Consider the following 26,858-nt stretch of genomic DNA (forward strand, 5'->3'; position numbering starts at 1 on the left):
CACCCCTGAGAACACACTCATTTGTCTCTGTTGTTAGAGGTAATTCCGTGGGTGAGTAGAAGAGGCACTAACGGAGCCAATGGGCTCCAACCATGTCACCCAGCAAAACTTTTATTATTTTTTTCCTATGGATTTTTTAATAGCTTAATAAAGCACCTCGCTTTTGAAAAATTTCCTTTATTGACTACCAAATCAGCTGACTTATAATCACTTTTCTCCCTATTATTAATGACCTCTGTAACTGCCAATAGAAGCATCTGTTTAGTATGAGATAATCAACCTAATGAAGTGGGTTAATATATTTTAAGCAGAAGCAATATGATAATTTTACTAGACTGTGTAGTTTTATCTTGAGTAATGGTGCGATAGTTTAGCCTTTTTGATACCTGGCAAGTGATTGAGATTCCCCTTCCTATTTTGGCCAGATTGAGAGCACTTTAACCCCTTTATTTTATTTTATTGTTATTTTTTAAATTTGCTTACTTTGAAAACGAAGAGACCCAGCCCAAGGAGATGAGATGGTTATCTGAGATTTCTTAAAAACCTTAAAGGGGCACCTGGGTGGCTCAGTTGGTTAGGTGTTCGACTTTGGCTCAGGTCATGATCTCACTGCTTGTGAGTTCGAGCCCTATGTTGTGCTCTGTGCTGACGGCTCAGAGCCTGGAGCCTGCTTCAGATCGTCTCTGTTCTTTCTCTGCCCCTCTCCTTCTCACTCTCTGTCTCTCAAATATAAAAAATGAGCACTGGGTGTTATATGGAAACCAACTTGACAATAAACTATTTAAAAAATAAATAAAATAATAAAACATAAATTTTTTTTAAAAAAACCTTAAAGAAACCAGTGAACTTCCTCTACACCAAAAGGAATGCAAATTAACCTAGTACTTATATATCACACTTTCTAACTGCTATGGGTTTGGCACGAGGCTGGTGAACTCATTCTGGTTGATGGGTTGGACACAGAAACTAGAAAGGCTGTGTCTATCATCTGATTTGTTCTCCTGCCCATCCACTTCTCTTTTTCTTGGATACATCCCCCTTTTACTTCCACACTCTGGACATTTTCCCCTGTAGCCCAGAATTCCCAATCTTGTTTGCAAGGTTTGGTCTTTTCTCTCTTATTGAAGTTGGTTCCTTCTCCAGCCAAGCTGCTATCCCTCTGAGCAGGCACAGCCAGCACAATAGAGGGTCTGTGAGTGTGTGGTGAGCCGACCGGCTGGGGCAAGACCACTCTGCTGCTCCTGAAATAGGCCCCATGCTATTGTGGTGTTTAATTATCAGCAGCATTTCTACCACCCAGTGTCTGAGTGGGTATTTGTTCTAAGACCTGCCCAGCTAATTAACTACGAGGTGGGAGTGGGGGCGGGGTGGGAACTTGGTGTTCAAAGAATACAATTACAGTTACTGTTTAAATCCTGAGATAAATAATGATCACACTGAATGTGTTTTCCTCACCATCAGAATCTAACCTATGGATCACTGAGTACACACTACTTCTTAATTTCGCCTTGCCCTACAATTCGTGAGTTTTGGCCTGGTTGATAATTGCTTAGAGCAATATAATGAGGGTAAAATGTAAACTAATTTCAATTTTCAACTGAAGGTGTTAGGAAATAATTCATTTGATTTGCTTGAAAAAAATGAATACATGTGCCCATTACTAATAATAGGCCCTTCTATAACTTAGCAACAACTTTTTTATTGCTACTAGCATTTTTCTTTTTTTTTTTAATTGACAAGAAAAGGAGGCACAAAGACAATCACTTAGCCTCAGTGTCCGAAAGAGCCTCAGAAAGAGCCTTAAATGCCTCTTCTTATAGAACCTGTGCTCCAGGAGGGGCGCTCACTGTTCACTAAGGTGGCCCTGTCCATCCTCACTCTCAGTTTTAATTTAAAAGAGTTTAATTTAATTTTAAGGCATTCCCTCATCCTGAGCTGAAATCTGCTTTCCTCTTATTTCCAAAGTAGAGGCAAAATGATAAAAGGGCTCTGGGTTTTAGATCTAGATCAAGCACCGCTCATTACAAATGTGTGATCCTAACCAGTAACATGGCCATCTTGAGCCCAAGTGTCTCATCTGAAAAGTGGCAAAGTAACAACACCAAATTATTGATAATCTTTACATAGATAGCTCTCAATTAGTGTAGTTTTGTATTGTCATTATTATACTCATTAGTCCGTTATATTTTTTACAGGCACACAAAACTAAATCAAATACTTGTTTTATAAAATAGCTCTGTTCTTCTATCAAAAAAACAAAAATCTCTTTCCATAGTTAAAAATGTTCTGCGCCAACTACCATTCAGAAATATATTATATACTAAATGGTGTCAATTTCAACCTTATCTGCTATTTCAAAAGAAGAAAACAAGGTCACTTAGATATAAACCTGGGAATGTAAGCCAATATCCTCTGGGCAACCAAGAACTGCAGTTCATAAAATTTATCTTTGCTAATCATAAATGACAACCTTCTAACAACTTCACAACTGACTTGTTTTCAGGTAGGAACTCAAAGGAAATACTATAGAGAAGTCCAATAATTCAATGTTTTTTTAATTAAAAGCGTCTCATACAAGAAAAGCTCAAAACCTCCATTTCAATTTACCAGTCTTGCTAAGGTTTGGAACTCAGAGTTCACTTTGGCTTCACTTAGGTCCTGACCTGTTGTCTTATATCAGGTTTTCCCAAGGACTATGAGTATGTGGGTCCAAAGAGTTTTAGAGATTTGGAGATTAAGTGTTTCATTTTAATTACTATGGCGCTTTCTCCTCCTAGAACTCATTACGCCTGGACATGGGGCTCTGGAATGTTCTTCTCTGCTACTTTCCAGCAGAATGTGGATTCACAAAGTCTGTATTATATAGTTTAAGTTGTAATTGTGGTTCTTTAAGAAGCCAGAGCCAATGACCCAGAGAGAGACTTCTGTCCCAGGTCTCCTAAACTCCAAAGGATAAATAGACGTCTCTAAAATGAGCATACAAAACACTTGAGGAAATTATTTAGAAAATTATTTCCAAAGCAGATCAGCAAATGATGTCACGGCTTAAGTATGAAATAAGATAACCATATCTTTTGCCAATACTTTCAGTGCTAATAGAAATATAATGTAGGCTAAATCATTTAAAATTTCCATAAGAAAGAAAAAAAGTGATAACTTTAATAATCTATTTTAGTTTTACTCAGTAGATCAGACTATTATCACTTCAACATGTAATCAATGTAGAATTATTAATGAGATAGAATAGATATTATGTATATAATGAAAGGATAAAAATAACTATGTAAGATAATCAAATGAAATATATTTTATTGTACTTAGTTAAACCTTGAAAATTCAGTGTAAAGTTTACATTAGGAACACATTTTAATTTGGACCAGACACATTTCAAATACTCAGTTGTCATATGTGGCTAGTGGCTCCTGTGTTTGACAGTGTAGTTTTAGAACATGAAATTCCACAAACCTTAAGAAGTGTTTGTATTGAATGGTGTTTTCAAAACACAAACTATACAACAGATGGGTAAAATATTTAAATTCTTTACCAGAAACTCTTGGGTTCTTTTATATTGTTTTTGATATTTATATTGGCTAACAATTTTTTTTTTTTTTTACCATTTTGATGCGCCAGGGAAATAGCTTAAAGCTGTTATTGAATTTAATCCTCCATAACTCTAGATAGGTCGTGGGGCAACCAACCTCCAAGAGGGGCCCCGAGATCACTGTCTTGTATAGTCACACCCTTCTGCACTGGACCAGAGCTGGGTCTGTGTGACCAACCCACATTCAGCAGGAAATGATAGACTGTCATTCCTGAGATTAGGTTATAAATGACACAGTTGCTTCTACCTTGATTTGTCTCTCTGTCTCTCTGTCTGTCTGTCTGTCTATCTCTCTCAGATCATTTGCACTGGGGGAAGCTAACTGTCATGTCAGGGAGCAGTACTGTGGAGAGGCCCTTGCAGGAAGGAACATAAGTCTCTTGCCAACAGTTACTCTGAGTAAGGTTGGAAGTGGATCCTCTACCTCAACCAAACCTTAAGATGGTAGCAACAGGTATGTTGGGAGAATTTCGGGACGGGGACTTAGGTTGTGAGTGTGTGCACTTGTACATGTATGGGTTGGGTGGATTGTCAAAGGTATCTTTTAACTTCATCTGTAACGTTTTGAGTTTTTACAAGGAGAACATATTCTATGTTGCATATATATTTAAAAATCAAAAACAAAAAGAATGAAAGACAATTAACTGTTGAAGAGCAGGTGAAATAGACCTTAGGCTGTAGCCACCTGATGTCTAGATAATTACTTAGAAATGTGAAAGATCAATTCACTCAGTATTTAGTAAAATCATTCCCTTCAAAATAAATAATATGTTCACACCTTTCAAAAGAAGTGGACTTGGGATTCATTCAATTCAGTTAAGCACATATTTACTGAATGCCTACTGTTTTCTGGGGATGCCGTAATGAATGAGACAACAGGTTCTGCTCTTAAGGAGTTTATGTGCTAATGCAGGAGAGACAGTAAATAAGCAAAGGAAAAGAAAAAAATATATAGTGATAAGTACTATGTAGAAAATTGAAATGAAGTGATGTGATTAGAAAGTGATGTTAGATTTTGGACTTGGTGGCCAGAAAAATCCTCACTTGAAGATGTGACATTGGTCAGGCAATGATCAAGGTTAAAAGCAGTCAAGCACTCCAAGCATAGGGAATAGCTAGGACAGAGGCCCTCTGGTAAGACAGTGTGGCATGTTCAGGGGATGGAAGGGAGGCTGGTGAGGCTGGTGTACCACAGGTGAGGGGTGAGCAGTGGGAGATGAAGCTTGAGGAGCAGATCTGCAGGTCAGGGTGAGGGTTTGTACACCTACTTTAATGAAGCAAATAAAAATATCTGGGGACTCATTCTAGAGACCTGCCCAAAGCTTGTCCTTTACATATTCTTAATGGTTGCAAATCTTTGTCCTTTGAGGATGGATTTGATTTCAGGAAACCTCTCTAAATCATTTGAAGCCATGGTGAACATGGAGGGTGATGACGCTGGGCAATGCTGTTTTGGAACAAAAATCAGGTGTGACTCTAAGCAACGAGTCAGATTTTCTCATAAACCGGCTCTGAGGACAAATCCAGAAGTGTTTGGAGCAATGGCCGCTCTGTTGGGGCAAGTGTGGGGTCCCCTGTGAGGACCGTGTTAAAGGATAACATTCGTTTGGACTGTAGACTTTCTGGTATGTTTGTTTACATAAAGCAAGCCTCATTAGTTTATAGTCACACCTCTTAGACGTGCCCTGAACCAGTCCCTGCACCAGCACGGACCCTCGACTACTGCAGAAAGTAGTGGTGCATCTTACATGTCTGCCAAAATTGTAACATTGCTGTCCACACCATACTTGTGTGACAGCTACTGTGCAATCGCACTCTATGAAGTAACTGAACATAACTAATTCTGGGCAGAATCTCCTAGTTCCATGAGCAGTACCCGAGGGAGAGTGAGAGAGTTCACAGAGAAATGCAGAGAGGCTCTGCAGAGAAGGGAGAAAGAACAGGGAAGGGCAGAAACACTAAAGATGAAGAGCATCCCACCATTCTTTTTTTTTTTTAACTTTTTTTTCTTAATGTTTTATTTATTTCTAGGAGAGAGAGAGAGAGAGAGACAGCGTGAGCAGGGGAGGGTCAGAGAGAGAGGGAGTCACAGACTGAAACAGGCTCCAGGCTCTGAGCTGGCAGTCAGCACAGAGCCCGACGCGGGACTCGAACCCACGAACCGCGAGATCATGACCTAAGCGAAAGTCGGACGCTTAACCGACTAAGCCACCCAGGCGCCCCAAAGCATCCCACCATTCTTACTGGTCCGCATCATTCAACAGTGTGAAACTGCCCACAGTCAGGCTCCCTCTACAACCAAATTCTACAATAGTACCTGGAAAATGACAACGCAACAATACCAAAAAGTAGTCCTGAGTGTAAATTACTGGAAGACTTACAGGTATTTTCCATATGCTGTGTATGTACTCTACATAACCCATGTGTGTGTCTATGCGCATAAATTCCGTACCTGTAATTCCCAACAGTGGAAGACAGGGTTCAAAATTTCAGCTGCAAGTTTCTGAGCACCTACTCTGTGCCAGGTACTGGGGTCGCAAGACAGACAAAATCCATGTGAGTGACCTGATTTGTACGTGGCAGGTATCCAAAGAGAACTAGTTTCTTTTTTATTTTTTTATTTTTTTTAATGTTTTATTTATTTTTGACAGAGAGAGAGACAGCATGAGCAGGGGAGGGTCAGAGAGAGGGGGAGACACAGACTCTGAAACAGGCTCCAAGCTCTGAGCTAGCTGTCAGCACAGAGCCCGATGCGGGGCTCGAACTCACGAACCGCGAGGTCATTCATGACCTGAGGCGAAGTCGGACGCTTAACCAACTGAGCCACCCAGGCGCCCCGAGAACTAGTTTATGATTACTGTTTATGGACCCTAGATGATGTGAAATAAATAGCAGCCTCAGAAAGGCAAGCACCCCACTGATGTGTCAGCAAATTCCTCCTAGAGGCTGCTGAACTGAGATTTGAGAATGGGGGCAGGATAGGAGTTAGTCAGAATGAGGCAAGAGCTTATGACTGGGGACTTTCACTTACAGAGACAAGTCTTTCTTGGATAGCATTTGTTCAGCTGAGCAGGTGTTATGGTGACTGGGATGCTGAGTGGATGGAATGACCTAAGGCACAGTCCCTGCATGTCCTGAGGTGCCTCTCTACATTAGCTGTCCTAGTTCAAGTCCTTTCTAGTCTTTGCCTGTTTCCTGAGCTCAGCACACCAGTCTGAGTAAAAGTACTTGGGATTCTACTTTAATAATGACTGATATCAGAAGGAATGAATATTACTTTGCTGCTTGCCAAACAATGGAAAGAATAGGAAAAGTCACTGAATAAGGATACTAGATTGATCTAATGAGCAGGCTGGGTTCTGCAGGTGTTTAACTTTGGGGTAGTGTGCAAGTTTGGGTGGCCACTTCTGGGACTTTCCCTATGAAGAAGGAAATGTACATGATTGAATTTCAAGCCATGTTTGTAAAAAACACCTTGCTATAGTGTTGTGATTCGGGAGCTAAAGACTGAAAGGTATGCCTGACCAATGATTTGGAGTTAGGTCCCTAAACTCATCTGTGTCTTTATGATTCCTGCAATGAACCAGGGAGAATCACAGAGGACTTGCTTCGGAGTTGTGTTCGGATCTTTGATTGGCAGAGTGGAAAGCACATCAGGCTGGCTTTCAGAAGGGAACATACAGGAAACAGAAGGCAGAAAATTAACCCTATCAGAGACTCTGTACTCCGCTTTGAAATACTTGACTGGTATCAGAAGAGAAACCAACAGAGACTCAGGGAAGGAAATAATTAAGGTGTGATAGTGAGTGTGCTGAGGCTTTTACATAAATACCAAAGCATTTAATGTAGAGGAATTGGGTTTAAATCCTACTTCTACCATTTATTAGCTTTGTATCATTGGGTGAATTATTTTGACTTTTCTTTTTTTAATGTTTATTTATTCATTTTTTAATGTTTATTTAATTTTGCGAGAGAGAGACAGAACATGAGCAGGGGAGAGGCAGAGGGAGACAGGGAAACACAGAATCCAACGCAGGCTCCAGGCTCTGAGCTGTCAGCACAGAGTCTGACATGGGGCTCAAACCCACAGACCGTGAGATCATGACCTGAGCCGAAGTTGGACGCTCAACCGACTGAGCCACCCAGGCACCCCGATTTATTTTGTTTTGAGACAGAGAGAGACAGACAGCAGGAGAGGAGCACAGAGAAAGGGAAAGAGAGAATCCCAAGCAGGCTCCTGCTGTCAGTGCAGAGCCTGACCCAGGGCTCGATCGCATAAACCATGAGATCATGACCTGAGCCAAAATCAAGAGTCAGATGCTTAACCAACTCAGCCACCCAGGTGTCCCTTGACTTTTCTTATTCTAGTTTCCCCATTGATCAAAAGGAGGAAACAAACTCCCATCTCACAAGCCAGTTGTGAGGACCAAATGAGGTGATGCAAGCTAAAGAAGTTTTACAATGTGTAAAACACTCTAAGAAATTAAGACCTCATTGTCATTTTTCTTCTCTTACTTTCTGCCTCTGCAACTTCTGGGGAATAATTTGCAGCAGGTGTTTGCTTCTCCGGTTCTGGCTGGTGAGCCCTGGTGTCTCTCATGGGCTGGCTCACATTCATGCACAGAAGCCATTTTATTTCTTTTGCACTTGATATATAAAGTGAATTAAAAATCCCCCCAAACAGATTGAGCTTCTCTATTGTGCCTCTCTCCAACAGGAAATGCACCTTCATGTATAGGACAGAACAAAGAAATATACCATAGGATTTTAGCAAATGGCACAGAGGGAAGGATGCAGGGCCCCAGTCCTCTATATTGATTATTTGGAAAAGCAGTGGGTTTGCATGGAAGGATCCCAAGCATGGGTGTCCCACAGAGTTAGGTTTGCGTCTTTGACATGCCTATTCACTTGCCAGTTGTGTGACTTTTGGTCAGTCATGTAACCCCTCAGAGTCTGTGCTACCATGAAAACCAGAGATAACATATCTGAAGACTCATACCCAATCAATATTCCTTTACCATCTTTACACACATGGCAGTTTAACAGGGAAATACCTCTTTGACTTCTTGGGTGGCCAAGGTGACTTAGGTGTCCTGTTTCCTGGAGGCTAAAACCTAGGTTTATCTCTCACCTTCCTTTACCACTTTGTGATGATGGTTGTGGTAATCACCCCAGAAGGAATGAGAAAAACCAGGGACCTTTTGGATGAATTTGCTTTTGGTTTAGCTAGATATTTAGTACATGGGTTCTTTTATGGAGATTTAATTATGCACAAGGGGACTTGGGGAGATTGGGAATCTCACTAGTTCCACGGAAAATGCAGAATTCTTTGTAGCGTCTCAGGTAAGTGGGACTAATGTTTCATCCAGCCCAGTGCAGGCAACATCTGGATGAATGGTTCCCTTGTTCCTACAGAATGGGGCTTAGTCCGCATTCTCTATGTTCAGACCCTCTGCTTCTCTCTCCACTGCTCTCTCGCTGGATCTTTGGGACAGATGTTATTGCAGCATAAATTGGAAGGTAGCAGAGAAGACTTTCGATTTCTTCCCTCTCCATTTGCCCACCCCTCCGAGCCCCCTTGCTCCATTAGAAAGAAGTGATGCTTTGACGAAAGAGCTCTTACTGAGAAACCCCAATCCTATGGAACCCAAATCCTTACTCTGTGTGACAGGGATGTGGTGAGCTCAGCATTTTTAAAATAAAGAGTTTTCTGATACAAGGATCTGCCTCTGTACCTAGTCTTTGGGTGGTGGGGGTTTCTGAAACTTAGAAGCAGAGATGTGGCCTCTAATTATATATTTGCTTGCTTCTCTGGGTCTCACCGCTTGGAAGTAAGTGAATCAGTATTAGTGAAAGTAACAGTTTGATGGGTTTACTTTTTTCTTTTAGGAAACATAAAAACTGTGGCTCAGAGCCATTGTGGTCATTGGGTCAGAGAGTTTGCACCAGGGGAATGTGAGTGCCCACCTCGGAATGTTGCTGTAGGGTTTAAAGGAGTGAATGCATGTAAAGTGCTCAGAATAGTGCCTGGCGCAGGGCAAGGACTACGCGACTTCATCCCGTCTGCTCCTGGCGGGCTCTGCCACTGGCCCCAGAGCAGCTCCCTCTGGCAAGTACTCTCAACTCTACTTCAAAGCACATCCGGAAAGAAGCCGGTCCCGAAAGACGGCGCGTTATAGGATTCCATTTACTGAAATGTCCTGCCTGTGCAAATCTTTAGAAAGAGAAGGTAGATTAGTGGCTGGCTAGGGCTGGCAAGAGTGGGGAGGTCGGGGAGTGGTAGCTTAAAGGGGAGGTGTGAGTGATGAAAACAGTCTAATGCTGATTGCGGTGATGGTTGCGTAACTGTGCATTTACCAAAAACCACCTAACTGTACACGTGAAATGGGGGAATTGCAGGCATGTGAATTATATCTCAATAAAGCTATTCAAAGACGCATCCAGAAGTCCACCCCAGCCACCAACAAGGTCACTGCCGTGTTAGTCCAAGCACCTGCATCTGTCTCCTGGACCCCTATAATAACCTCCACACCAGTCCTCCCAATTTCACAGCGGCCCCGCCACTGTCTATGTCTCGGAGAGCTCTGCAGTGATCGTTTCAGATGTAAAGCAGAACACATTAGTCAGCTGCTTAAATTGCTCTGCCGTCTCCCCATCACATTTACAATCAAAGTGAAGCACATACCATGGCCTACAAGAGCCTGCATGGTCTTCCTCTGTGATCACTCTCCCCTTCGTTCATCTGCTGTAGCCACACTGGCCTCTTTCTTCAAACAGGGCAACTCACAACTGCTGCCTGGGCCCCTTTCTATTTGCTATTCACTCTGCCTAGAATTTGACCCCACACGTCCTCATGTGGCTCGTTCCTTGATATCCTCCAGGACCAGGCTCAAATGTCACTGCATCAGAGAGGCTTTTCTTGCCCAACCCTATTTAGAATAGTCCCCACTCTGTCAACATCTGGCCACTCACTTATCTTATTTCCTTTATCACATGTGTCACTATTTGCACTTAATAATTTAATTGATCTATTTACTTGCTTATTGGAAGTCTCCTCCACTAGTGTGTAAACTCTCTGACAAACAGGGATTTTGTCTTGCTCACATGGCAAAGTGAGCCTTGGTACCTAGAACAGTGCTCTGTTCTCAGTGTTTGTTGAACGAATGAGTGAATGAATGGAGCCACCAGATTGACTGTGGACCGAAGACACTAACACACACACACACTTAAACCTTTTCTATGCATACTTCCTATTCTATAGCCTCACTTGGAGTGTTTCACATATTTTAAAACTTGGGTTAAATTGTTAGGAGGAAGTTCTTTCAAGGTTCCTTTTCAATTCTACTCGGTGTATTCTGTTTAGCACGTAACTTGACGCTTAGACTGGTAAAACACTATCGGTATTTGCGTGAAAGTCCCTGAAAACATATAAAGGAATTCTGAGCCTACCTTCATCAACTGTTCATGCTATGAGTGTCAGTCATGCTACTTTGGTGGCATGATGCTGGGTCTAGCCTTAATAGTACATGCTTTTATCCCCAGGTCTACTTACAGTGCGGACTTTCTCTGGCCCCTGTTCTCAGAAGAATCCTCGCAATGGGCACATTGTTGGTCATGATGGCAATATCCAGGGGTGTCAGCCCCTCGCTGTTAGGGGTGTTAAGGTCCAGTTCCTCTGGTGTGTACTGATACAGGAGAGTCTGCACAGCATCCAAGTCCTGCTGTTCGACTGCTTCGAACATGGCTTCGTTGCCCTGGAGGTTCTGGAGGGTAAGCACGTGCGCAGGTTAGCACAGTTTCCCAGACCAGCTTGCCTTACGGCTTAGCTGTTTTAACTTCGGTGACTGTGTCCCCACTTAAAACTGGAATTTATCCCAACAAATATGACTTGTTAGACATGGCTGGATCCTCCCTCCCTCTTGTCTAATGGCCATTGGATACATCTGTTCATTTAGATGCACTGAGACCATACAGTAGAGCACGACTAGTCTACAGTTAAGAGCAAACACCAGCTTTTCTCAAACCAGTCTTCTGTGTGATAGTGTCTGATAGGTCATTAGAAGGTATTCTATGAGGAACGTGGCATGCAGTCATATAAATCTGGAGCACACTGGATTCATCCAGGTTACCACGTTATGTCGCTGTAAGACCCTTCAGGGACTTTTTAAAAAATTTTTAATATTTTGTTTATTTCTGAGAGAGAGAGACAGAGACAGAGTGAGCAGGGGAGGGTCAGAGAGAGACGGAGGTACAGAGTCTGAAACAGGCTCCAGGCTCTGAGCTAGCCATCAGCACAGAGCCCGACGCGGGGCGCGAACCCACAAACTGCAAGATCATGACCTGAGCCGAAGTCAGACGCTTAACCTACTGAGCTACCCAGGCGCCCCAGGGCCTTTGATAATTCTGACATGCAGTTACAACTCTCTGATAGGTGAGAAATAAAATCTGTTTTCAATATTTGTGCAGAGAACATATTTTTTATTGCATTTGTTTTAATTGCCCCTGGAATAGTGTTCTACAGAACCCAGTTCAGGAAGTGCTGGCATAGATAATGTAGTATAGTACGACTGGCTTGGAATTGAGAGCACACTGTCACCCCGACTCATCCCCTCCTTCCCCATCCCCACATCTCTTCTATCACTTAGATGTAGACGTTGTCATCCCTTGCCTGGATGAGGGCAATGACCTGCCCATTGCTGGTCCCTGTCTCCTCCAGCCTGTGTTCCATACTGACACAAGGGTAATCTCCCTAAAACTGATGATGTTACATACCCCTTCCTTTCTGTAGCTCCTGAATAGCTCTTACTATCTGCGGGTCGGCTCCCCAGCTTCTAGATTTCTCTGCACCTTCTCAGCCCCAAAGCCCCAACCACTGAACACTTGGCATTGCTGAACCCTCAAGGGAAGGGCTCAAGAGGTGGTGTCCAGGGAAGGCTTCAGTGGCTGGGTGGCCACCTGTGCTGAGAGGACCAAATGTTGAATATTCATAGGATTCAAATCATTTACCAAAAACAAAAAAGCTAAAGACAATACGATTCCACTGAAAAGTTCTATCAGAGATTAATACTAAACAAAGGACAAAAGCTCTGGAATACATATTTCTGTAGCTCATGGAAGAAGAGCACCACATACACATATTCCTACATCTATTTTATATCTTCTCTAAGAGTTGTGTGCTCTTTAAAAAATGTTGAAATACCATCAGTCCTGACACAGCTTAGAGCTTGCCTGATTCAACCGTGCAAGGTCTCCAGTGACCAAATATTTATGGGTGGCAGGTTTTTAGTATCCTCAAAAGTCAATTCTTGGGGTGCCTGGGTGGCTCAGTTGGTTGAGCGTCCGACTTCGGCTCAGGTCAGGATCTCATGGTTTGTGAGTTTGAGCCCCGCATCGGGCTCTGTGCTGACAGCTCAAAAATAAATAAATGTAAAAAAAAAAAAAATCAATTCCTTCCATAAAAGACAGCAGGTGGGTTTAAGTGAGTACAGGACACATGATTGAAATCTGAGGGAAATACAAGGCTATTATGCAAATACTTGTTTTGACAGTGGGGTCCCAAGGGTTAGAACTATTTTGGTATGCAGCTCTCTTTGCTACAGGACAATCTATTGAATGAATGCAAAAGTATTTTGTCTTCAGTCTGCCAAACTGAAGAGCCTCTGATGCTCAGGCCTTAACTCAGCCACAACTGAGCCCTCCCAGATGAGCTTGGAATGAGACAACAAACTGGAAAACAGAACACAGTGAAGATGCTGCCCTGTGCACAGTTACGTATTTGTTGTCATTCTTAGTACGCCTCATTTCTCATGCGCCATATTTGCCCTCACTCTTAAGTCATTTCCTCCTCCCCGCTTTTGCTGGCAAACCCTAGCATGCTTCTCTCAGGAAAGCCTAGGGCTCTTTTCTGTTTTAAGTGCAAACAAATGGTGGTATTACCCCCTGCAGAGATGCCCTTGCTGAGCATGTTGATACCTTATGCCCTCAGCTTTTACCGAGGGCCAGTATCAGAAACTACTCTATGAGAATGTCTGTAATGTCATCAATATGGACCTTTAGTCTCTACTACATATTGCACTGTGACGTCATATAAAGGCCAGAGGACTAGCAACAGGAAAATACTCATTTCTCTTGGTAGACTGATATACTTTCAGTTACCAGCTAATGGGATGCTCTAACCAACTGGGCTTCCCCTTCTACTTTGATTGACCAGGAGCTCAGAGATAAATGTAATGATAAATTTTACGTACTATATTTGCCTAGGCTTTTAGTATATCTGTTTCTATTTCTATCCTCATTATTTTCTAGTTTTTCTTCTTTTTCACTCTTTCCTTCTTTCCTTCCTTCCCTCCCTCTCTTTTCTCACTTCTTTCCTTCCTTCCTTCCTTCCTTCCTTCCTTCCTTCCTTCCTTCCTTCCTTCCTTCCCTCCTTCCTTCCTTCCTTCCTTCCTTCCTTCCCTCCTCTCTCCCTCTATCACTTTACTTATTTCCCATTATATAATACATACACATTTTTGGGGGGGGCTGGATTCTGTTTTGAATGCCTTTGGAAAACATATGGGCTGTACATTATAAATAAGTAAATGAAATATTCATTGTTCATTTGATACTTGAACTAACACTGAGGCTCTCAGAAAGCCCATTTCATTCATGCCCCATATTTATCAAACAGCTATTTTTTTTTTGTTTCTTTGATATATTAGAGAAAGAAAAACTAAGAGAAAAGAAGGGGCAAGAAATTAAAACAAAGAAAGGGAAACTCCCGTAATCACTCAAGCTTTGGCTAACAGCACAGACACGTGTGGTCCCTGCCTTCTCTGACTCTTGGCATTTGTAAGACTGCAAACACCAGGCTCTGAAGTAAACGTGGGACATCTTAGGATCTCCTTAAACCCAAACCCAACTCCACAAATCAAGTGGAGACAAGAATCAAAAGCATGTTGGGGCGCCTGGGTGGCTCAGTCGGTTAAGCGTCTAGACTTTGGCTCAGGTCATGATCTCACGGTTCGTGGGTTTGAGCCCCGTGTCGGGCTCTGTGCTGACAGCTAGCTCAGAGCCTGGAGCCTGCTTCAGATTCTGTGTCTCCCTCTCTCTCTGACCCTCCCCTGCTCATGCTGTCTCTCCCTCTCTCTCAAAAATAAATAAAATATTTTTTAAAAAAAGAAAAAAAAAAAGAATCCAAAGCATGTTATTACCACTGAGGTCTTCCTGAGGCTCAGCCGGTCGGTTCTTGTTCTAAAATAGGCCTCATCAAACGAAGAGTGGCTCCCCTTCAGCTTCTCAGAGAGGTTTCTGTACAGGCGTTTGGCAGCATTGGGAGATGATGGGGCACTATGTTTTTTCGACTGAGAAAGATGCAGATTCTGCATTTGTTGTGTCATTTTCACACAGCAGTTCCTGAGAAGAGGAAAATCTGATGTTGTATCATTTACACAACATAATTACAAGTTGACAAAGAATTTTATCATCATCAGTAACCATCTGGAATCCTAATAAAACATTGTAGCTGGAGGCGACCTTGGAGATGAGGGCCAGCTTTTTCATGTTATAGATGAGAAAGCTGAAACTCAGGGAGGGAAACAGCTTGCTTACAGCCACATAGCTAATTGGGGACAAGAATGAAATGACTACATCCATTTACTATCTACACATATACATTTATGTATACACACGAGCCTTGACTCAAGTCTTTTGGTCTCTAACCCACTGAGGGGAAGTGTCTCAAATTTATAACCCAGGAGAGTTCTGTTCAGTTCCCCTTGGGTATATGTAATTGGGCTCTTTCTACTTACCTCCTTTTAGATGCTGCCCTCTGTTGGGTATGGTTGTTCCCTGCAGATACCTCTTCTCTTGAGGTGTTAAATTGTGCCTCTTGTCTGAGATTTGGTGAGCTACCCCAGTGCCCAGCAGTTTGGGGGATTAGTATCCATAGCTCCATCCCTGCTCACCCCAGTTACTCCAGATAGTGTCGTCTGGGGCACTCACTACTGGCATTCTCCAAGTAGTACTTGACTGCTGTTACACAAATCTCTAAACAGGTCCTCACCAGTGTCTTCCCTAGAGTCAGTTTCCAGGAGATCAGCCATGCCATTTAAAAAGGCATCCACCGTTAAGTTGGGTACTGCTGTTGAAATATCGATGCTACTGAGGCTATGGCTGCCTGGCGTGTATATGTGTACTGGATGAGCAAATGCATGAATAAAACAACTGGCCAAGGCAGTCATGTGCCAAGTGTCCCCACCCCAGAGGAGCCTCTGGTACACGGGGCCCAGGTCTCTCTGGAGCACGCTGCTGCCTTCCCACCACCTCCCCTTGAATCTACAGTGGATCCTTCCATCTGTAATGCTGCCATTGCAACTTAGCTGCGGCCCTCAGAGGTTACCTCTAGTCTTTGAATTTTCATAGTTTTATGGATCTCATGATACAGTATCATGTACAACCTCTTTTATTAACCCAACTCTTCATAGGACTGACTTTGATGATTTCCTGGTTTCTACAGGATAAACTCTAAGTTTTTCAGCCTCACGTACAAGTTCTTACCTCTCCAGCCTCATCTCCTACTGTACCTCTACATTTTATGTTTCAGTCTTTCTGATCTCCTTAGAGTTTCCTAAATAGTTCAAACTCTTTCCTGCATCTGGGTGCCTGTTTGCCCTGCTTTTGCCTGTACTGGAATTCCATCTGTGCCTTCATCACCTAGGAAACAATTGCCGAGCCTTAAGGTCTATGCTCAAGTGGTCTCTGACAGTCTGAGGCAAACGTGTATTTCTGCAAACTTGTATATTTCTTTACTCATTCACTTAGTATATGCCCCTTACAGAAAATACTTGGCATTTTGTATAATATTTGTATTATACCTGCTTGGCTTTCTGTCTCCTAGCTAGTCTTTATGCTTCTCAAGAAAAAGGAGGGGTGCCTGGGTGGCTCAGTCGGTTAGGCGTCTGACTTCAGCTCAGGTCATGATCTCACAGTTCATGGGTTCGAGCCCCGCATTGGGCTCTGTGCTGACAGCCAACTCAGAGCCTGGAGCCTGTTTCAGATACTGTATCTTCCTCTCTCTCTGACCCTCCCCTGCTCATGCTGTATTTTCTCTCTCTCTCTCTCTCTCAGAAATAAATAAAAACATTTTAAAAAAGAACAAGGAATGCCAAGTATGAATTTTTATATCCCCAGCACCTAAAATGTACCTGCGTCAAAGTAAAAGGAACATAATATAGATTAGGCTATGAATTGGTCCTTTTCCAGCTACTGACTATGTGATCTTGGGTGCATTACTTCACATATCTGAATCTTATTTTTCTCATTTATAGAATAGGGATAATACTAATATCACATTATGGTTATGAAGATTTGATGAGATAATGCATGTAAAGAGCTTAGAATATAGAAAACTCGTGGCAGCTGTTATTTTTTGTTACAGAAGATGCTCATTAAATACTTTAGAAAAAAGGAATGCTCATATGAGAGTCTATTACAAGTAATATTCTAAGGAACTACTCAGAAAGCTCATTTTCTCCACATACTTTTAAATTGGGTTCCATGTCCACTGGCCACAACTAACCTTGACTTACTTGCACATTAACAAATGGAGATCTATTCTCATGTTGTTGTTGAATGTCTTTAGGCACCTTTTAAGTCTTGCTTGCAATTCCTCCAACACGAAAAGCCTTCCCAGTACCTTCCAAGGTGGTCAGATCTAGTCAGGGTGAGTCATGTGTATCAGGCCCCACTCAGTCTTCACTGAATGGTCATATCTACATTTGGGAGGATGATTTAATGCACTATCTGTAGTGTGTATGCACATAGGGTGTGTTTTCATAAAATCTTTAATAATCTCTTAATTTACCTAAATGCAGAAATAGAAAGAGTAGGTGATTTGGCATCTTCCTCCTTCCATCTATAAATTTTTTAACTTCAATTCAATAGTAATTACAGCGTTTCCTCTATATCTTGCCATTCCCACAAAAAAATCCAGATTGATATGCAAGCTGGCTCACATGGAGATTGCCTTAACCTCTTTCTTTCTGCCTTCTGTCTCTAGCCTCTTCCTTCAGTGTTAATGCCCCAGTTCAAGCCATCTGTCTTGTCTACATCATTATCATTCCCAAAATAACTCTACATTCTTTTGTATCTCACACAGTACCCAGGAGTCCAGTAAATAAATTCTTGTCGATTGATCAAATTCCAGTCACTTGCCCTCTAACCGATGACACCTGCCCACATGGCCCCTTTTGTCTTTGCTCATCTCCCATCTGTTCCCTTCAGTCAAAATAGGTTGACTTTCTCTGTCTCTTTGACTTCCTTCTCATGCTGCCCCAGCTGTCCCTTCCTTCCTGGCCATCTTTCAGCATGTTTCTATTCTTCTAGATTTCATCTATCATTATATTTTCTTTTCCCCCTCTATATTTAAAATTTTGTCTGATGAGAAAGACAACTTCGGGTTATTTGTTCTCATAAACATGCACACCCCTCTCAACTAACTACACTCATAAGGTTTTACCATTATAGAAAGGGACGGGTCTTTGAGAGGCATTGTAGCTTTGGCTCTGGAATTTGGCAGACCCAAGTTCGGATCATGATGTTGTTATCTATAATCTGTGTGACTCCAGGAACTTTATTGAAATTCTTGGAGTTTATTTCATCATCTGTAACAAGAGTTCTTCCAGAGTTATGAAGATGAAATGAATTAACAAATGAAAGCATGTATCCTGTGCAATGCTTACAGCAGCCACTCAATAAATAGCAGCAATTATTAAGAATACCTCAAGCTTCCCAAACCAGAGACTCCAAAGTACATCATAATAATTTAAATAGTTTTCTTGTTGGTTTTAAACACTGCTTTAATAGATGACTTTGCATACTTATTACACTATTTAGTTTTCATTTTGATAGAAAAACGCAAGTTTAGATATTTTAATATGTGTGTTTACAGGAACTTCGAGTCAAACAAAGTTGAACTGCAAACTATGAGTTGAAAGACAGGAATAAAGATAACTCTAAGGAAAAATTAAAAAATAAAAAGAAACAAAGTAAGAAAAACATAAGTAGAAATGTAAAAGGAAGCAATAGGGCTAACATTGAAAATACCTGTGAGCACAATATACTCAAATAGTTCACTTTTCCTAATAAAAGAGAAAACTCTCCAATGGGAATTTTTAAAAAGTGATTTACAAGTTATACACCTCAATAAACATTTCACAGAAAGATTAAAAACAAAAGAATAATAGGGGGACAGTGGGAATGGCAAAGTAATGACCTCCAAAAATCCTCTCCTCCATAAAAGCAACACGAACATAGCAGGAAATGTCAAAATTAACTCCTTCAGCACCCTGGAAATTAACCAAAGGTTTGCAGCAATCCAGGAAGTGTTTATTTGAGAAAAGTAGCTGATTTGATAAGAGCAGTAAGCTGTGTGGTGTTTTTCAGATGCTCAGTTCCTAGCTTCCTTGGCTCTGTTGTAGCCCTGAAAACCAGCGGTGTATATTCATGATAAAAAACAGGAGCTTGGCAGCCACCGGATGGTACAAAATGGTGATGGAGTCTCTTTTCAAGACCCCATTTTGAGAGAATTGTCATTATTTGACCTTCCTGGTGGTTCCCTGGAAGGCCCCACTCACAAGACTTTTCTTTATTTGACCTGCCTCAGGGTTCATCAAGTACAAATAACCTTTTCCTCTAAGGCATCTTGTCAAAAACAAACATCAGCAATTGTTTAATCATCACAGCTGCCTGAGGGGGTGGATAAAAGTTGGAGCAAACAATAGACTAATCAAAAAGCTTAAAGGGAAATGCTGGGGAATGCTGTCCATAGAGGACTTTGGAAAGCTCTGAAACACTGCGGAGGGATATAGAAGACCACGCGTATGCTCAGGGCTGGGAGCCTTGTCATAAAATACCTGAGAAGGTCCTAAGCTCTTCTCACTGTCCAATGCTGGGGCTCTGTGAAAGCAGGAAGTGAACAGTCAGGCAGATCCGTCAGCTGTTTGGTGAACACTGTAAGTGTGCCCCAACATGTGCACAGAGCCCTTTTGTAAGGACTGGAAGACTGACTGCCTTCAGGCATGTAAGGAAATTTGTGTTCAGTCATTAGCTGACCACTAAGCTAACCAAGCAGAGACTTTGGTGGTCACATGTGACAAAGAACACAGATATCACAGACTTAATTCTGAAAAATCACTAAACAATAAACCCTAAGGAGGAGGGATAATGGGCTAATCTGATTTCTAGAGTTACCGTATTACAATATTTAAAATGCCTCGTTCTTAACACGAAAATTATGAGCCATATACAAAACAAAAATATGTCCCATTCACAGGCAATAAAGTCGTCAATATACATTGTCCCTGAAGAAGTCCAAATGTTACTTATTAGACAAAAACTTCAAATATGTTCAAGGAACAAAAGGAGATCCTATCTAAAGAAAAAAAGAAAATTGTGAGGATGATATCTCACCAAACAGAGATTATCACTAAACAGGTAGAATTTATAAAACAAACCCAGAAGCAAGTAGATATTACTAAGTTGAAAGGTAAAATAACTGAAATGAATAATTTACTAGAGAGGTTCAACATCAGATTGGAAAGAATCAGCAAACTTGGAGATAGGTCAACTTAGGTTATCCTGTTTTAAAAACAAAAAGAGAAAGAGATGTAGAAAAATGAACAGAGTCTCAGAGAAGTGTGGAACACCACAAAGTGTGCCAACATACACATAATAGGAGTCTAAGAAGGAAATGGAAGAAGGTGGAGAACATATTTGAAGAAATTATGATCAAAAACTTTCTCAAATTAATGAAAAGCATTAACTGACACATCCAAGAAGCTCAATGAACACCAAGAAGGATAAATGCAAAGATATTCCCACCTAGATACATCATAATTAAACAGTCAAAAGCTAATAACAGAGAGAAAACCCTGAAAACAACATGAAATAACTTATCACATACAAGGAATCCTCAAAAAGGTTCACAGACGATTTTTTCACCAGAAAACATAGGATGACATATTACAAATGCTGAAAGAAAAAGACTGTCTCTATCCAGCAAAATGACCCTTCAAAAATGAAGGTGATATTAAGACTTTCATGGCTTAACAAACACCAAGAGAATTTAATAGCAGACCTTCCCTCCAAAAAATAGTAAAGAGAATCCTTCAGGGTACTAGACAGTGACTCAAATTCACACAAGGAGAGAGAGAGCACTGGTAAGGAAACTATGGAGGTAAATACAAAAGGTAATATAAATATAAGGCAATATAAGTCTATATTTTGTTTATAACTCCTTTATTCTCCTTTCTGATTTAGCACATTGAAATGAAAACAAAATGAAGAGAACACAATTGCATTTACAATAGCATGACATTAACAAGACTCAAATGATGAATAAATTTAACAAAAGAAGCGCAAAATCTATTAACCTTTCCTCAGTTTCATGTGGCATGTGATTCCTGTTGGGGACTTAACTGTCATGCAATCCCTACAACACCCAACAAAGTGTCTTGAGAATGACAGTAACACTATTCTCTGCATTTTCGCATTAAATTGAACTGGGGAAGAAGAAGAGGCTCAAATGTTGAATGAAATACCTGATGGGTAAATAGATACAGAATCCTGGAGGAGAACTGGCGGGGGAATTGCTTTTGTCATATTAAGTCTGGGTTATCACTCTTCAGAGGGCATTCCTTGTTAGCCATTTTCACTGAAGTACTCAACAGGCTGTGATCTATAGTTACATTTTATTCCATTCTTCAACTTCAAGATAATCATGGTGGTTTTAAGCACAGTATTAAAAGTAGGGACTTTGATATAGGGCTGGTCTAACTTTGGGTTTTGACTCTTCTACCTATTAATTGTAACACATTGTACAAATTTATGTACCTTCCTTAAGCTTCAGTTGCCTTATCATTAACAGTATTCTTTATATCAATTAAAAAAGTCATGTCTAAGAAGGATATTAGCATTTTAAATGAGATGATACGTATCAGTTGTTTAGCAAAGTGCCTGAATACGTGAAATAAATAGATGTTCAAATATTTTTGAAATATTTGATTACTGTGAAAAACTATTTGAACATCTATTTATTTCAGGCCTACTGTTCCCAGGCAACTACTGGTCTGCTTTCTGACACTACAGATTAGGGGTTTTCCCCCCTAGAATTTCCTAAAATGGAATAATCACTATTCTCTCTCTATCCCTTTAAAATCTGGCTTCTTTAACTCAGCTTAATTATTTTGAGACTTATCCACACTGTTCTATTAAGTAGTTCTTCACTTTTTCTTGCTGAGTAGTATTCAGCCGGATGGGTCAATTTTTATGAATTATTTTAATAAGAAAAACCTCTTGGAGCTCTCTCTAAGGAAAGAAGATGTATCTTTGTTTTTTTTTCCCTTTAGGCTTTGAGGGACCTGAGCTCTGAAGAGAAGGTCAAACTAGATCTGTTGACTGAAGGTGGGCTGGTCTCTGCAACATAGCTTTAGGACCAGAATTTAGGAGATGTGATGAAATCCTGTATGAGAAAGCTAGGTTCTAGTTTTATACTTTCTTTTTCCATCTGAATAGTTTCTTTGCTCCCACAATATTTAATAAAGGTCATGTTAAATGTTACAGCCTGTAGACATTTAAGGGAGAAAAACCCAATTCTACACAAAAGCCTTTAAAAAATTTGGCTTCATTTTTGAGGAGAGCATTGCCCTGATACCAAAACCAGAAAACAGGCATTATAAGAAAGGAAAGCTATTGCTCAATGTCTCTCGTGAGCAGAGAAGCAAAAAAGCTCAACAAAATTTTAGCAAATAAAATCCAGCAATATACATAAAGGATAATACATCAGGAGCAAGTAGGGTTTATTCCAGGAAAGTAGGGTTAGTATAACATTCAACCACTCATTGATGTAATTTACTGTATTAACAGAATAAAAGAAAAAAATCGTATGGTCACTTAATAGATGCAGAAAAAGAAGCATCTGACATTATTCAACATCCATTCACAATAAAAGTAATTAAAAGAAAAAAAAGCTTTCAGGGATATAAGGGAACTTCCTGAACCTGATAAAGAGACTGTACAAAATCTACAGCGAACATTATACTTAATGATTAAAGACCACGTGCTTCCTCCTAGGATCAGAAACAAGGCATGAAAATCCACTCCTATCTCTTCTGTTATACTGGGCATTCTAGCCAGTGTAGCAAGGCAAGAAAAATAGAGGCATAAAGACTGGAAAGAAAGAAGCAAGACAGTCTTCATTTGCAGATAACATGAACATTTTGTAGAAGAGTCTAATAAATCTACAAAAATCTACTTGGCAATAAATGTAACAAATGTATGCAAAACTTGTATACTTGAAACTACATGACAGTAATGAGTGAAATTAAAGAAAACCTAAGTAATAGAGATGACTACCTTCGTCATAGATCAGATCAGAAGACTCAGTATTGTTGTGATGTCAATTCTTCCCAACTGAGCTCTAGATTCAACACAATCCCAATCTAGCAGGGTGGATTTTTTTCCCCCCTGAGAAATAGAAAACCTGATTCTAAAATTTTTATAAAAATGGAAAGGATCTAAAATAGCCAAAATAACTTTGCAAAAGTGAACAAGGTTGGAAGACTTACATTACCTGATTTCAAGACTTGCTCCAAGGCCACAGTAATCAAGATCTGTGGTATCGGTTTAAGGATAGCTCTCCAGATAAAGACTGTGGCCTAAGGGCGCCTGAGTGGCTCAGTTGTTAAGCATCTGGCTTCAGCTCGGGTCATGATCTCACAGCTCCTGGGTTTGAGTCTTGCAACCGGGCTCTGTGCTGATAACTAGCTCAGAGCCTGGAGCCTGTCTTCGGATTCTGTGTCTCCCTCTCTTTCTGTCCCTCTCCTGCTCATGCTGTCTCTCTCTCAGAAATAAATAAAACATTAAAAAAAGACTGTGGCCTAAAGATAGACATACAGATTTCATGAAACAGAATATAGAGCCCAGAAATAGCATGCACATACATGATCAAAGGATTTTTTTTTTAAGTTTTATTTATTTTTGAGAGAGAGAGAGACAGAGAAAGAGCGGGGTGGGCAAAGAGAGGAGACAGAGAATCCCAAGCAGGCTCTGTGTTGTCAGCACAGAGCCCAATATGGGCTCGAACCCAAGAACAGTGAGATCATGACCTGAGCTGAAATCAAGAGCTGCCCGGATGCCCCTGATCAATTGATTTTTGACAGAGGTATCAAGGGAATTCAATAGGAAAAAATATTTTTTTCCAACATATAGTGCTAGAACAATGAGATATCCATATGCAAAATGAAGAACAAAACCTCAACTCCTCTGTCATATCATAGATAGAAAGTAACTTGAAATGAAATACATTATAGACCTAACTGCAAAAGCTAACACTGTAAAACTTCCAGAAGAAAACAGGAGAAACTTTTTGTGAACTTGCATAAGATAATAAATAATTTCCGAGAAGAGGCACAGAAAACACAAACCATAAAATAAATTGATGAATTATACTTTATGAAACTTAGAAAGTTCTGCTCTTTATTTCAGCTTATCCCAGCGACATTTTTGGAGGGCCTGTAAATACACCTGGAACCAACCTTCAGGAAATAGTAACAGTAGCCTGGAGAATCCAGATCCAAAAGGGCAAGAATAATCTGTGGAGAGTGAAGCCTCCCCAGATTTACTTTAAAACCACCTGTTCCCTGGGTTTTGGCTGCTTGCTCAACTAGAGAGCCTTGGCTGCCACCATTATCCTGTCTCCTACACCAGCTGTGTGGAGTGAAGATCAGTTCCTGGCAAGGCCCCACCATGCTTGCTGTGACAGTAGCTGCAGCAGTTCTGACCCAACCAGACCCATGAGGGAGGCTCCAGCTTTACTCATGGCTACCCTGAGGGACTGGGTCACACTACCTGGTAATATGAAAAACTGGACCAGTGAGAGGCAAGGGACCAGAAGAAGCCCGCAGATAATTTCTTCTCCATTCCTCCCTTGTGGATTATTTTGAGGGCTTTTTGGAAGCAATCACGTACAAACAAACCACCAGATCTGTTTTCTGTGAAGCCTTGGCTAGTTCAGTTACAAACCACCTATATTTGTTTTTTCTCCTTCCTTGACTCATTTCCCTTTTTCTTTGATGGCTTGACTATTGATGCTCTGAGGCTGTCTCTCCGAATGCCCAAAAGAACATTCATGACTGGTTTTTGCCTCCACAAGCTAAGACAAGATGTAATAATCACCCTATGTGAAAGCTGGTACTGTTATATTATCATTTTGCAAATAAGGAAACTGAGGCCCAGAGACATTTGTAACATGTCCAAGATCCTACAACTGGTAAATGAATTCTGACTCCAAAGTCCATGCTCTTAGCAACTCTGCTATTATTCTGCCTGAGGGAGCTTGGTCTGGCTGCCTGTCAGCTCCTTCCTAGACCTTGATTCTGAAGAGAAGATCTTGCCTTTGTTGTGAGTTCTGGCACGTCCAGAGTCCCTGTCTCATAGGTTGTGGGAGTTTCTCATCATATTTGTATTGTGAAAAAAGATCTGAGCCAGTTTGGATGAGCAGCAGTTGTTAAGACAAAGTATATTAGAAACAGGAACTCTAGCCATTCTTGACAGGTGGGTAGACAGATACATTCAGCGAAGGGAACATTTCTGACTGCGACAAGATTGCTCTTCAGGCTGTGATGTGAACTAGGGACCTTCACACTTCAACCTGCCTGTCACTAGACAGAAAAGAAAGTGTGACCCTTCTCCTGTTCCCCATTTGCTATTAACATGACAGGTATGTCTCTGACTGCTAAAGAATGGTCAATTCTATTACACTGACAATATACAACAAGGTGGAAGTAACCTTTCATGTTCCTGTGCATTTAAAAAAATATATTTGGTAATTCAGTGATAAGTTTTGAAAAGTCAGTGGTGACTTCACAGCAGGAAGAAGACTAATTTTTGAAGTTTAAAAGAATATTTATGAGGAAGGAGGAGGAAAGAATTGATTTTGATTCTGTAGTCCAACAAATCCTTAAGGGTGATCTACTTTGTATCCTGTGTATCCTGTGATAGATGCTGGGAAGACAAAGGTGAATAAGACACCCGCCTGGGACTGAGGGGGTTCCTGGGATGTTAGACTTTCATGGCTAAAACTGGGAAAATCCCAGGCGATTTGAAACAAGTTCATTACGCTACCGGTACCAGAAGCTTACAGGCTAACAAGGAAGACAGTCACACAAGTGTATGTAGGTATGAAATAGTGTAATATGTGAAATTATGGAATGATGATAATAGCTTTTATTACTTTAGCACTTTCTGAGTCAGGTACTACTTAAAATAATACCTTTGTGGGGCACCTGGGTGGTTCAGTTGGTTGAGTGTCTAACTTCAGCTCAGGTCATGATCTTATGGTCCGTGAGTTTGAGCCCTGCATCAGGCTCTGTGCTGACAGTTTGGAGCCTGGAGCCTGCTTTGGATTCTGTGTCTCCTTCTTTTTCTGCCTCTCCCCTGCTCACTCTCTCTCTCTCAAATAATAAAATAAAATAAAACTAAATAAAATAAAATAAAATAAAATAATGCCTCTGGGGCACTTGGGTTGCTCAGTTGGTTAAGCATATGACTCCTGATCTCTGCTCAAGTCATGATCTCACGGTTCACGGGATCAAGCCCTGCATTGGGCTCTGTGCTGGCAGTGTGGAGCCTGCTTGGGATTCTCTTTCTCCCCCTCTCTCGCTGCCCCCCTCCTGCTCTCTCTCTCAAAATAAATAAATAATTAAAAAAATAAAATAATGCCTTTATATGTACCAGCTCTTTGACTCCCATAATAGCCTGTGAAGTAAGGACTATTATTATCTCCACTTTATGTAGAAAGAATTAAAGTGCTACTAAGGTGGCAGATCTGGGATTTAAATCTATGCAACATAGATCTAGATCTAAGAGCTTAGCCTCTTAACACTGCTCTCAAATGTTTAAGGCAATAAGTAGCACAGAGGGGTGAGTGGCAGGAGGTGTCATGGGAGCAGAGGGTATGGGGAAATGAGTGTCTGAGACAGTGATGACCGAGCAAAATTTTGAACAATGAATGAGGAATCGACCAGCAGGAAGGAAAGGAAAGGACATTCTAGGTATAACAGCTCAGGTTAGGACATGTCATAGTGTTACGGGTAGGTTGATGCCCACAGGGGCCTTAATGGAATTCTTTTAGGCTCTGACACTTCCAAAGGTATATTTCATCCTTGGGAAAGAAGCCTGGAGAGAGAGCAGGGCCAGATCATCAAGGGCTATGCATGTC

At 41.1% G+C, this 26,858-nt stretch overlaps 1 protein-coding gene across 2 annotated transcripts in view; it reads right to left on the minus strand.

The window, feature by feature from the left end:
• Positions 1–26,858, minus strand: part of ANKFN1 (ankyrin repeat and fibronectin type III domain containing 1) — a 459,719-nt gene that overhangs the window by 124,250 nt on the left and 308,611 nt on the right. For both annotated transcript variants that reach the window (XM_077762871.1, XM_077762870.1), the window contains exons 6-7: positions 14,794–14,995; positions 11,154–11,364 (exon numbers count right to left, since the gene is read on the minus strand). In XM_077762871.1, coding sequence (XP_077618997.1) covers positions 11,154–11,364; positions 14,794–14,995 — 413 coding nt within the window. The remainder of the gene's footprint in view (positions 1–11,153; positions 11,365–14,793; positions 14,996–26,858) is intronic.

This window comes from Crocuta crocuta, unplaced genomic scaffold, assembly GCF_008692635.1.
Source record: "Crocuta crocuta isolate KB4526 unplaced genomic scaffold, BGI_CrCroc_1.0 scaffold144, whole genome shotgun sequence".
NCBI classification, from domain to species: Eukaryota; Metazoa; Chordata; class Mammalia; order Carnivora; family Hyaenidae; genus Crocuta; species Crocuta crocuta.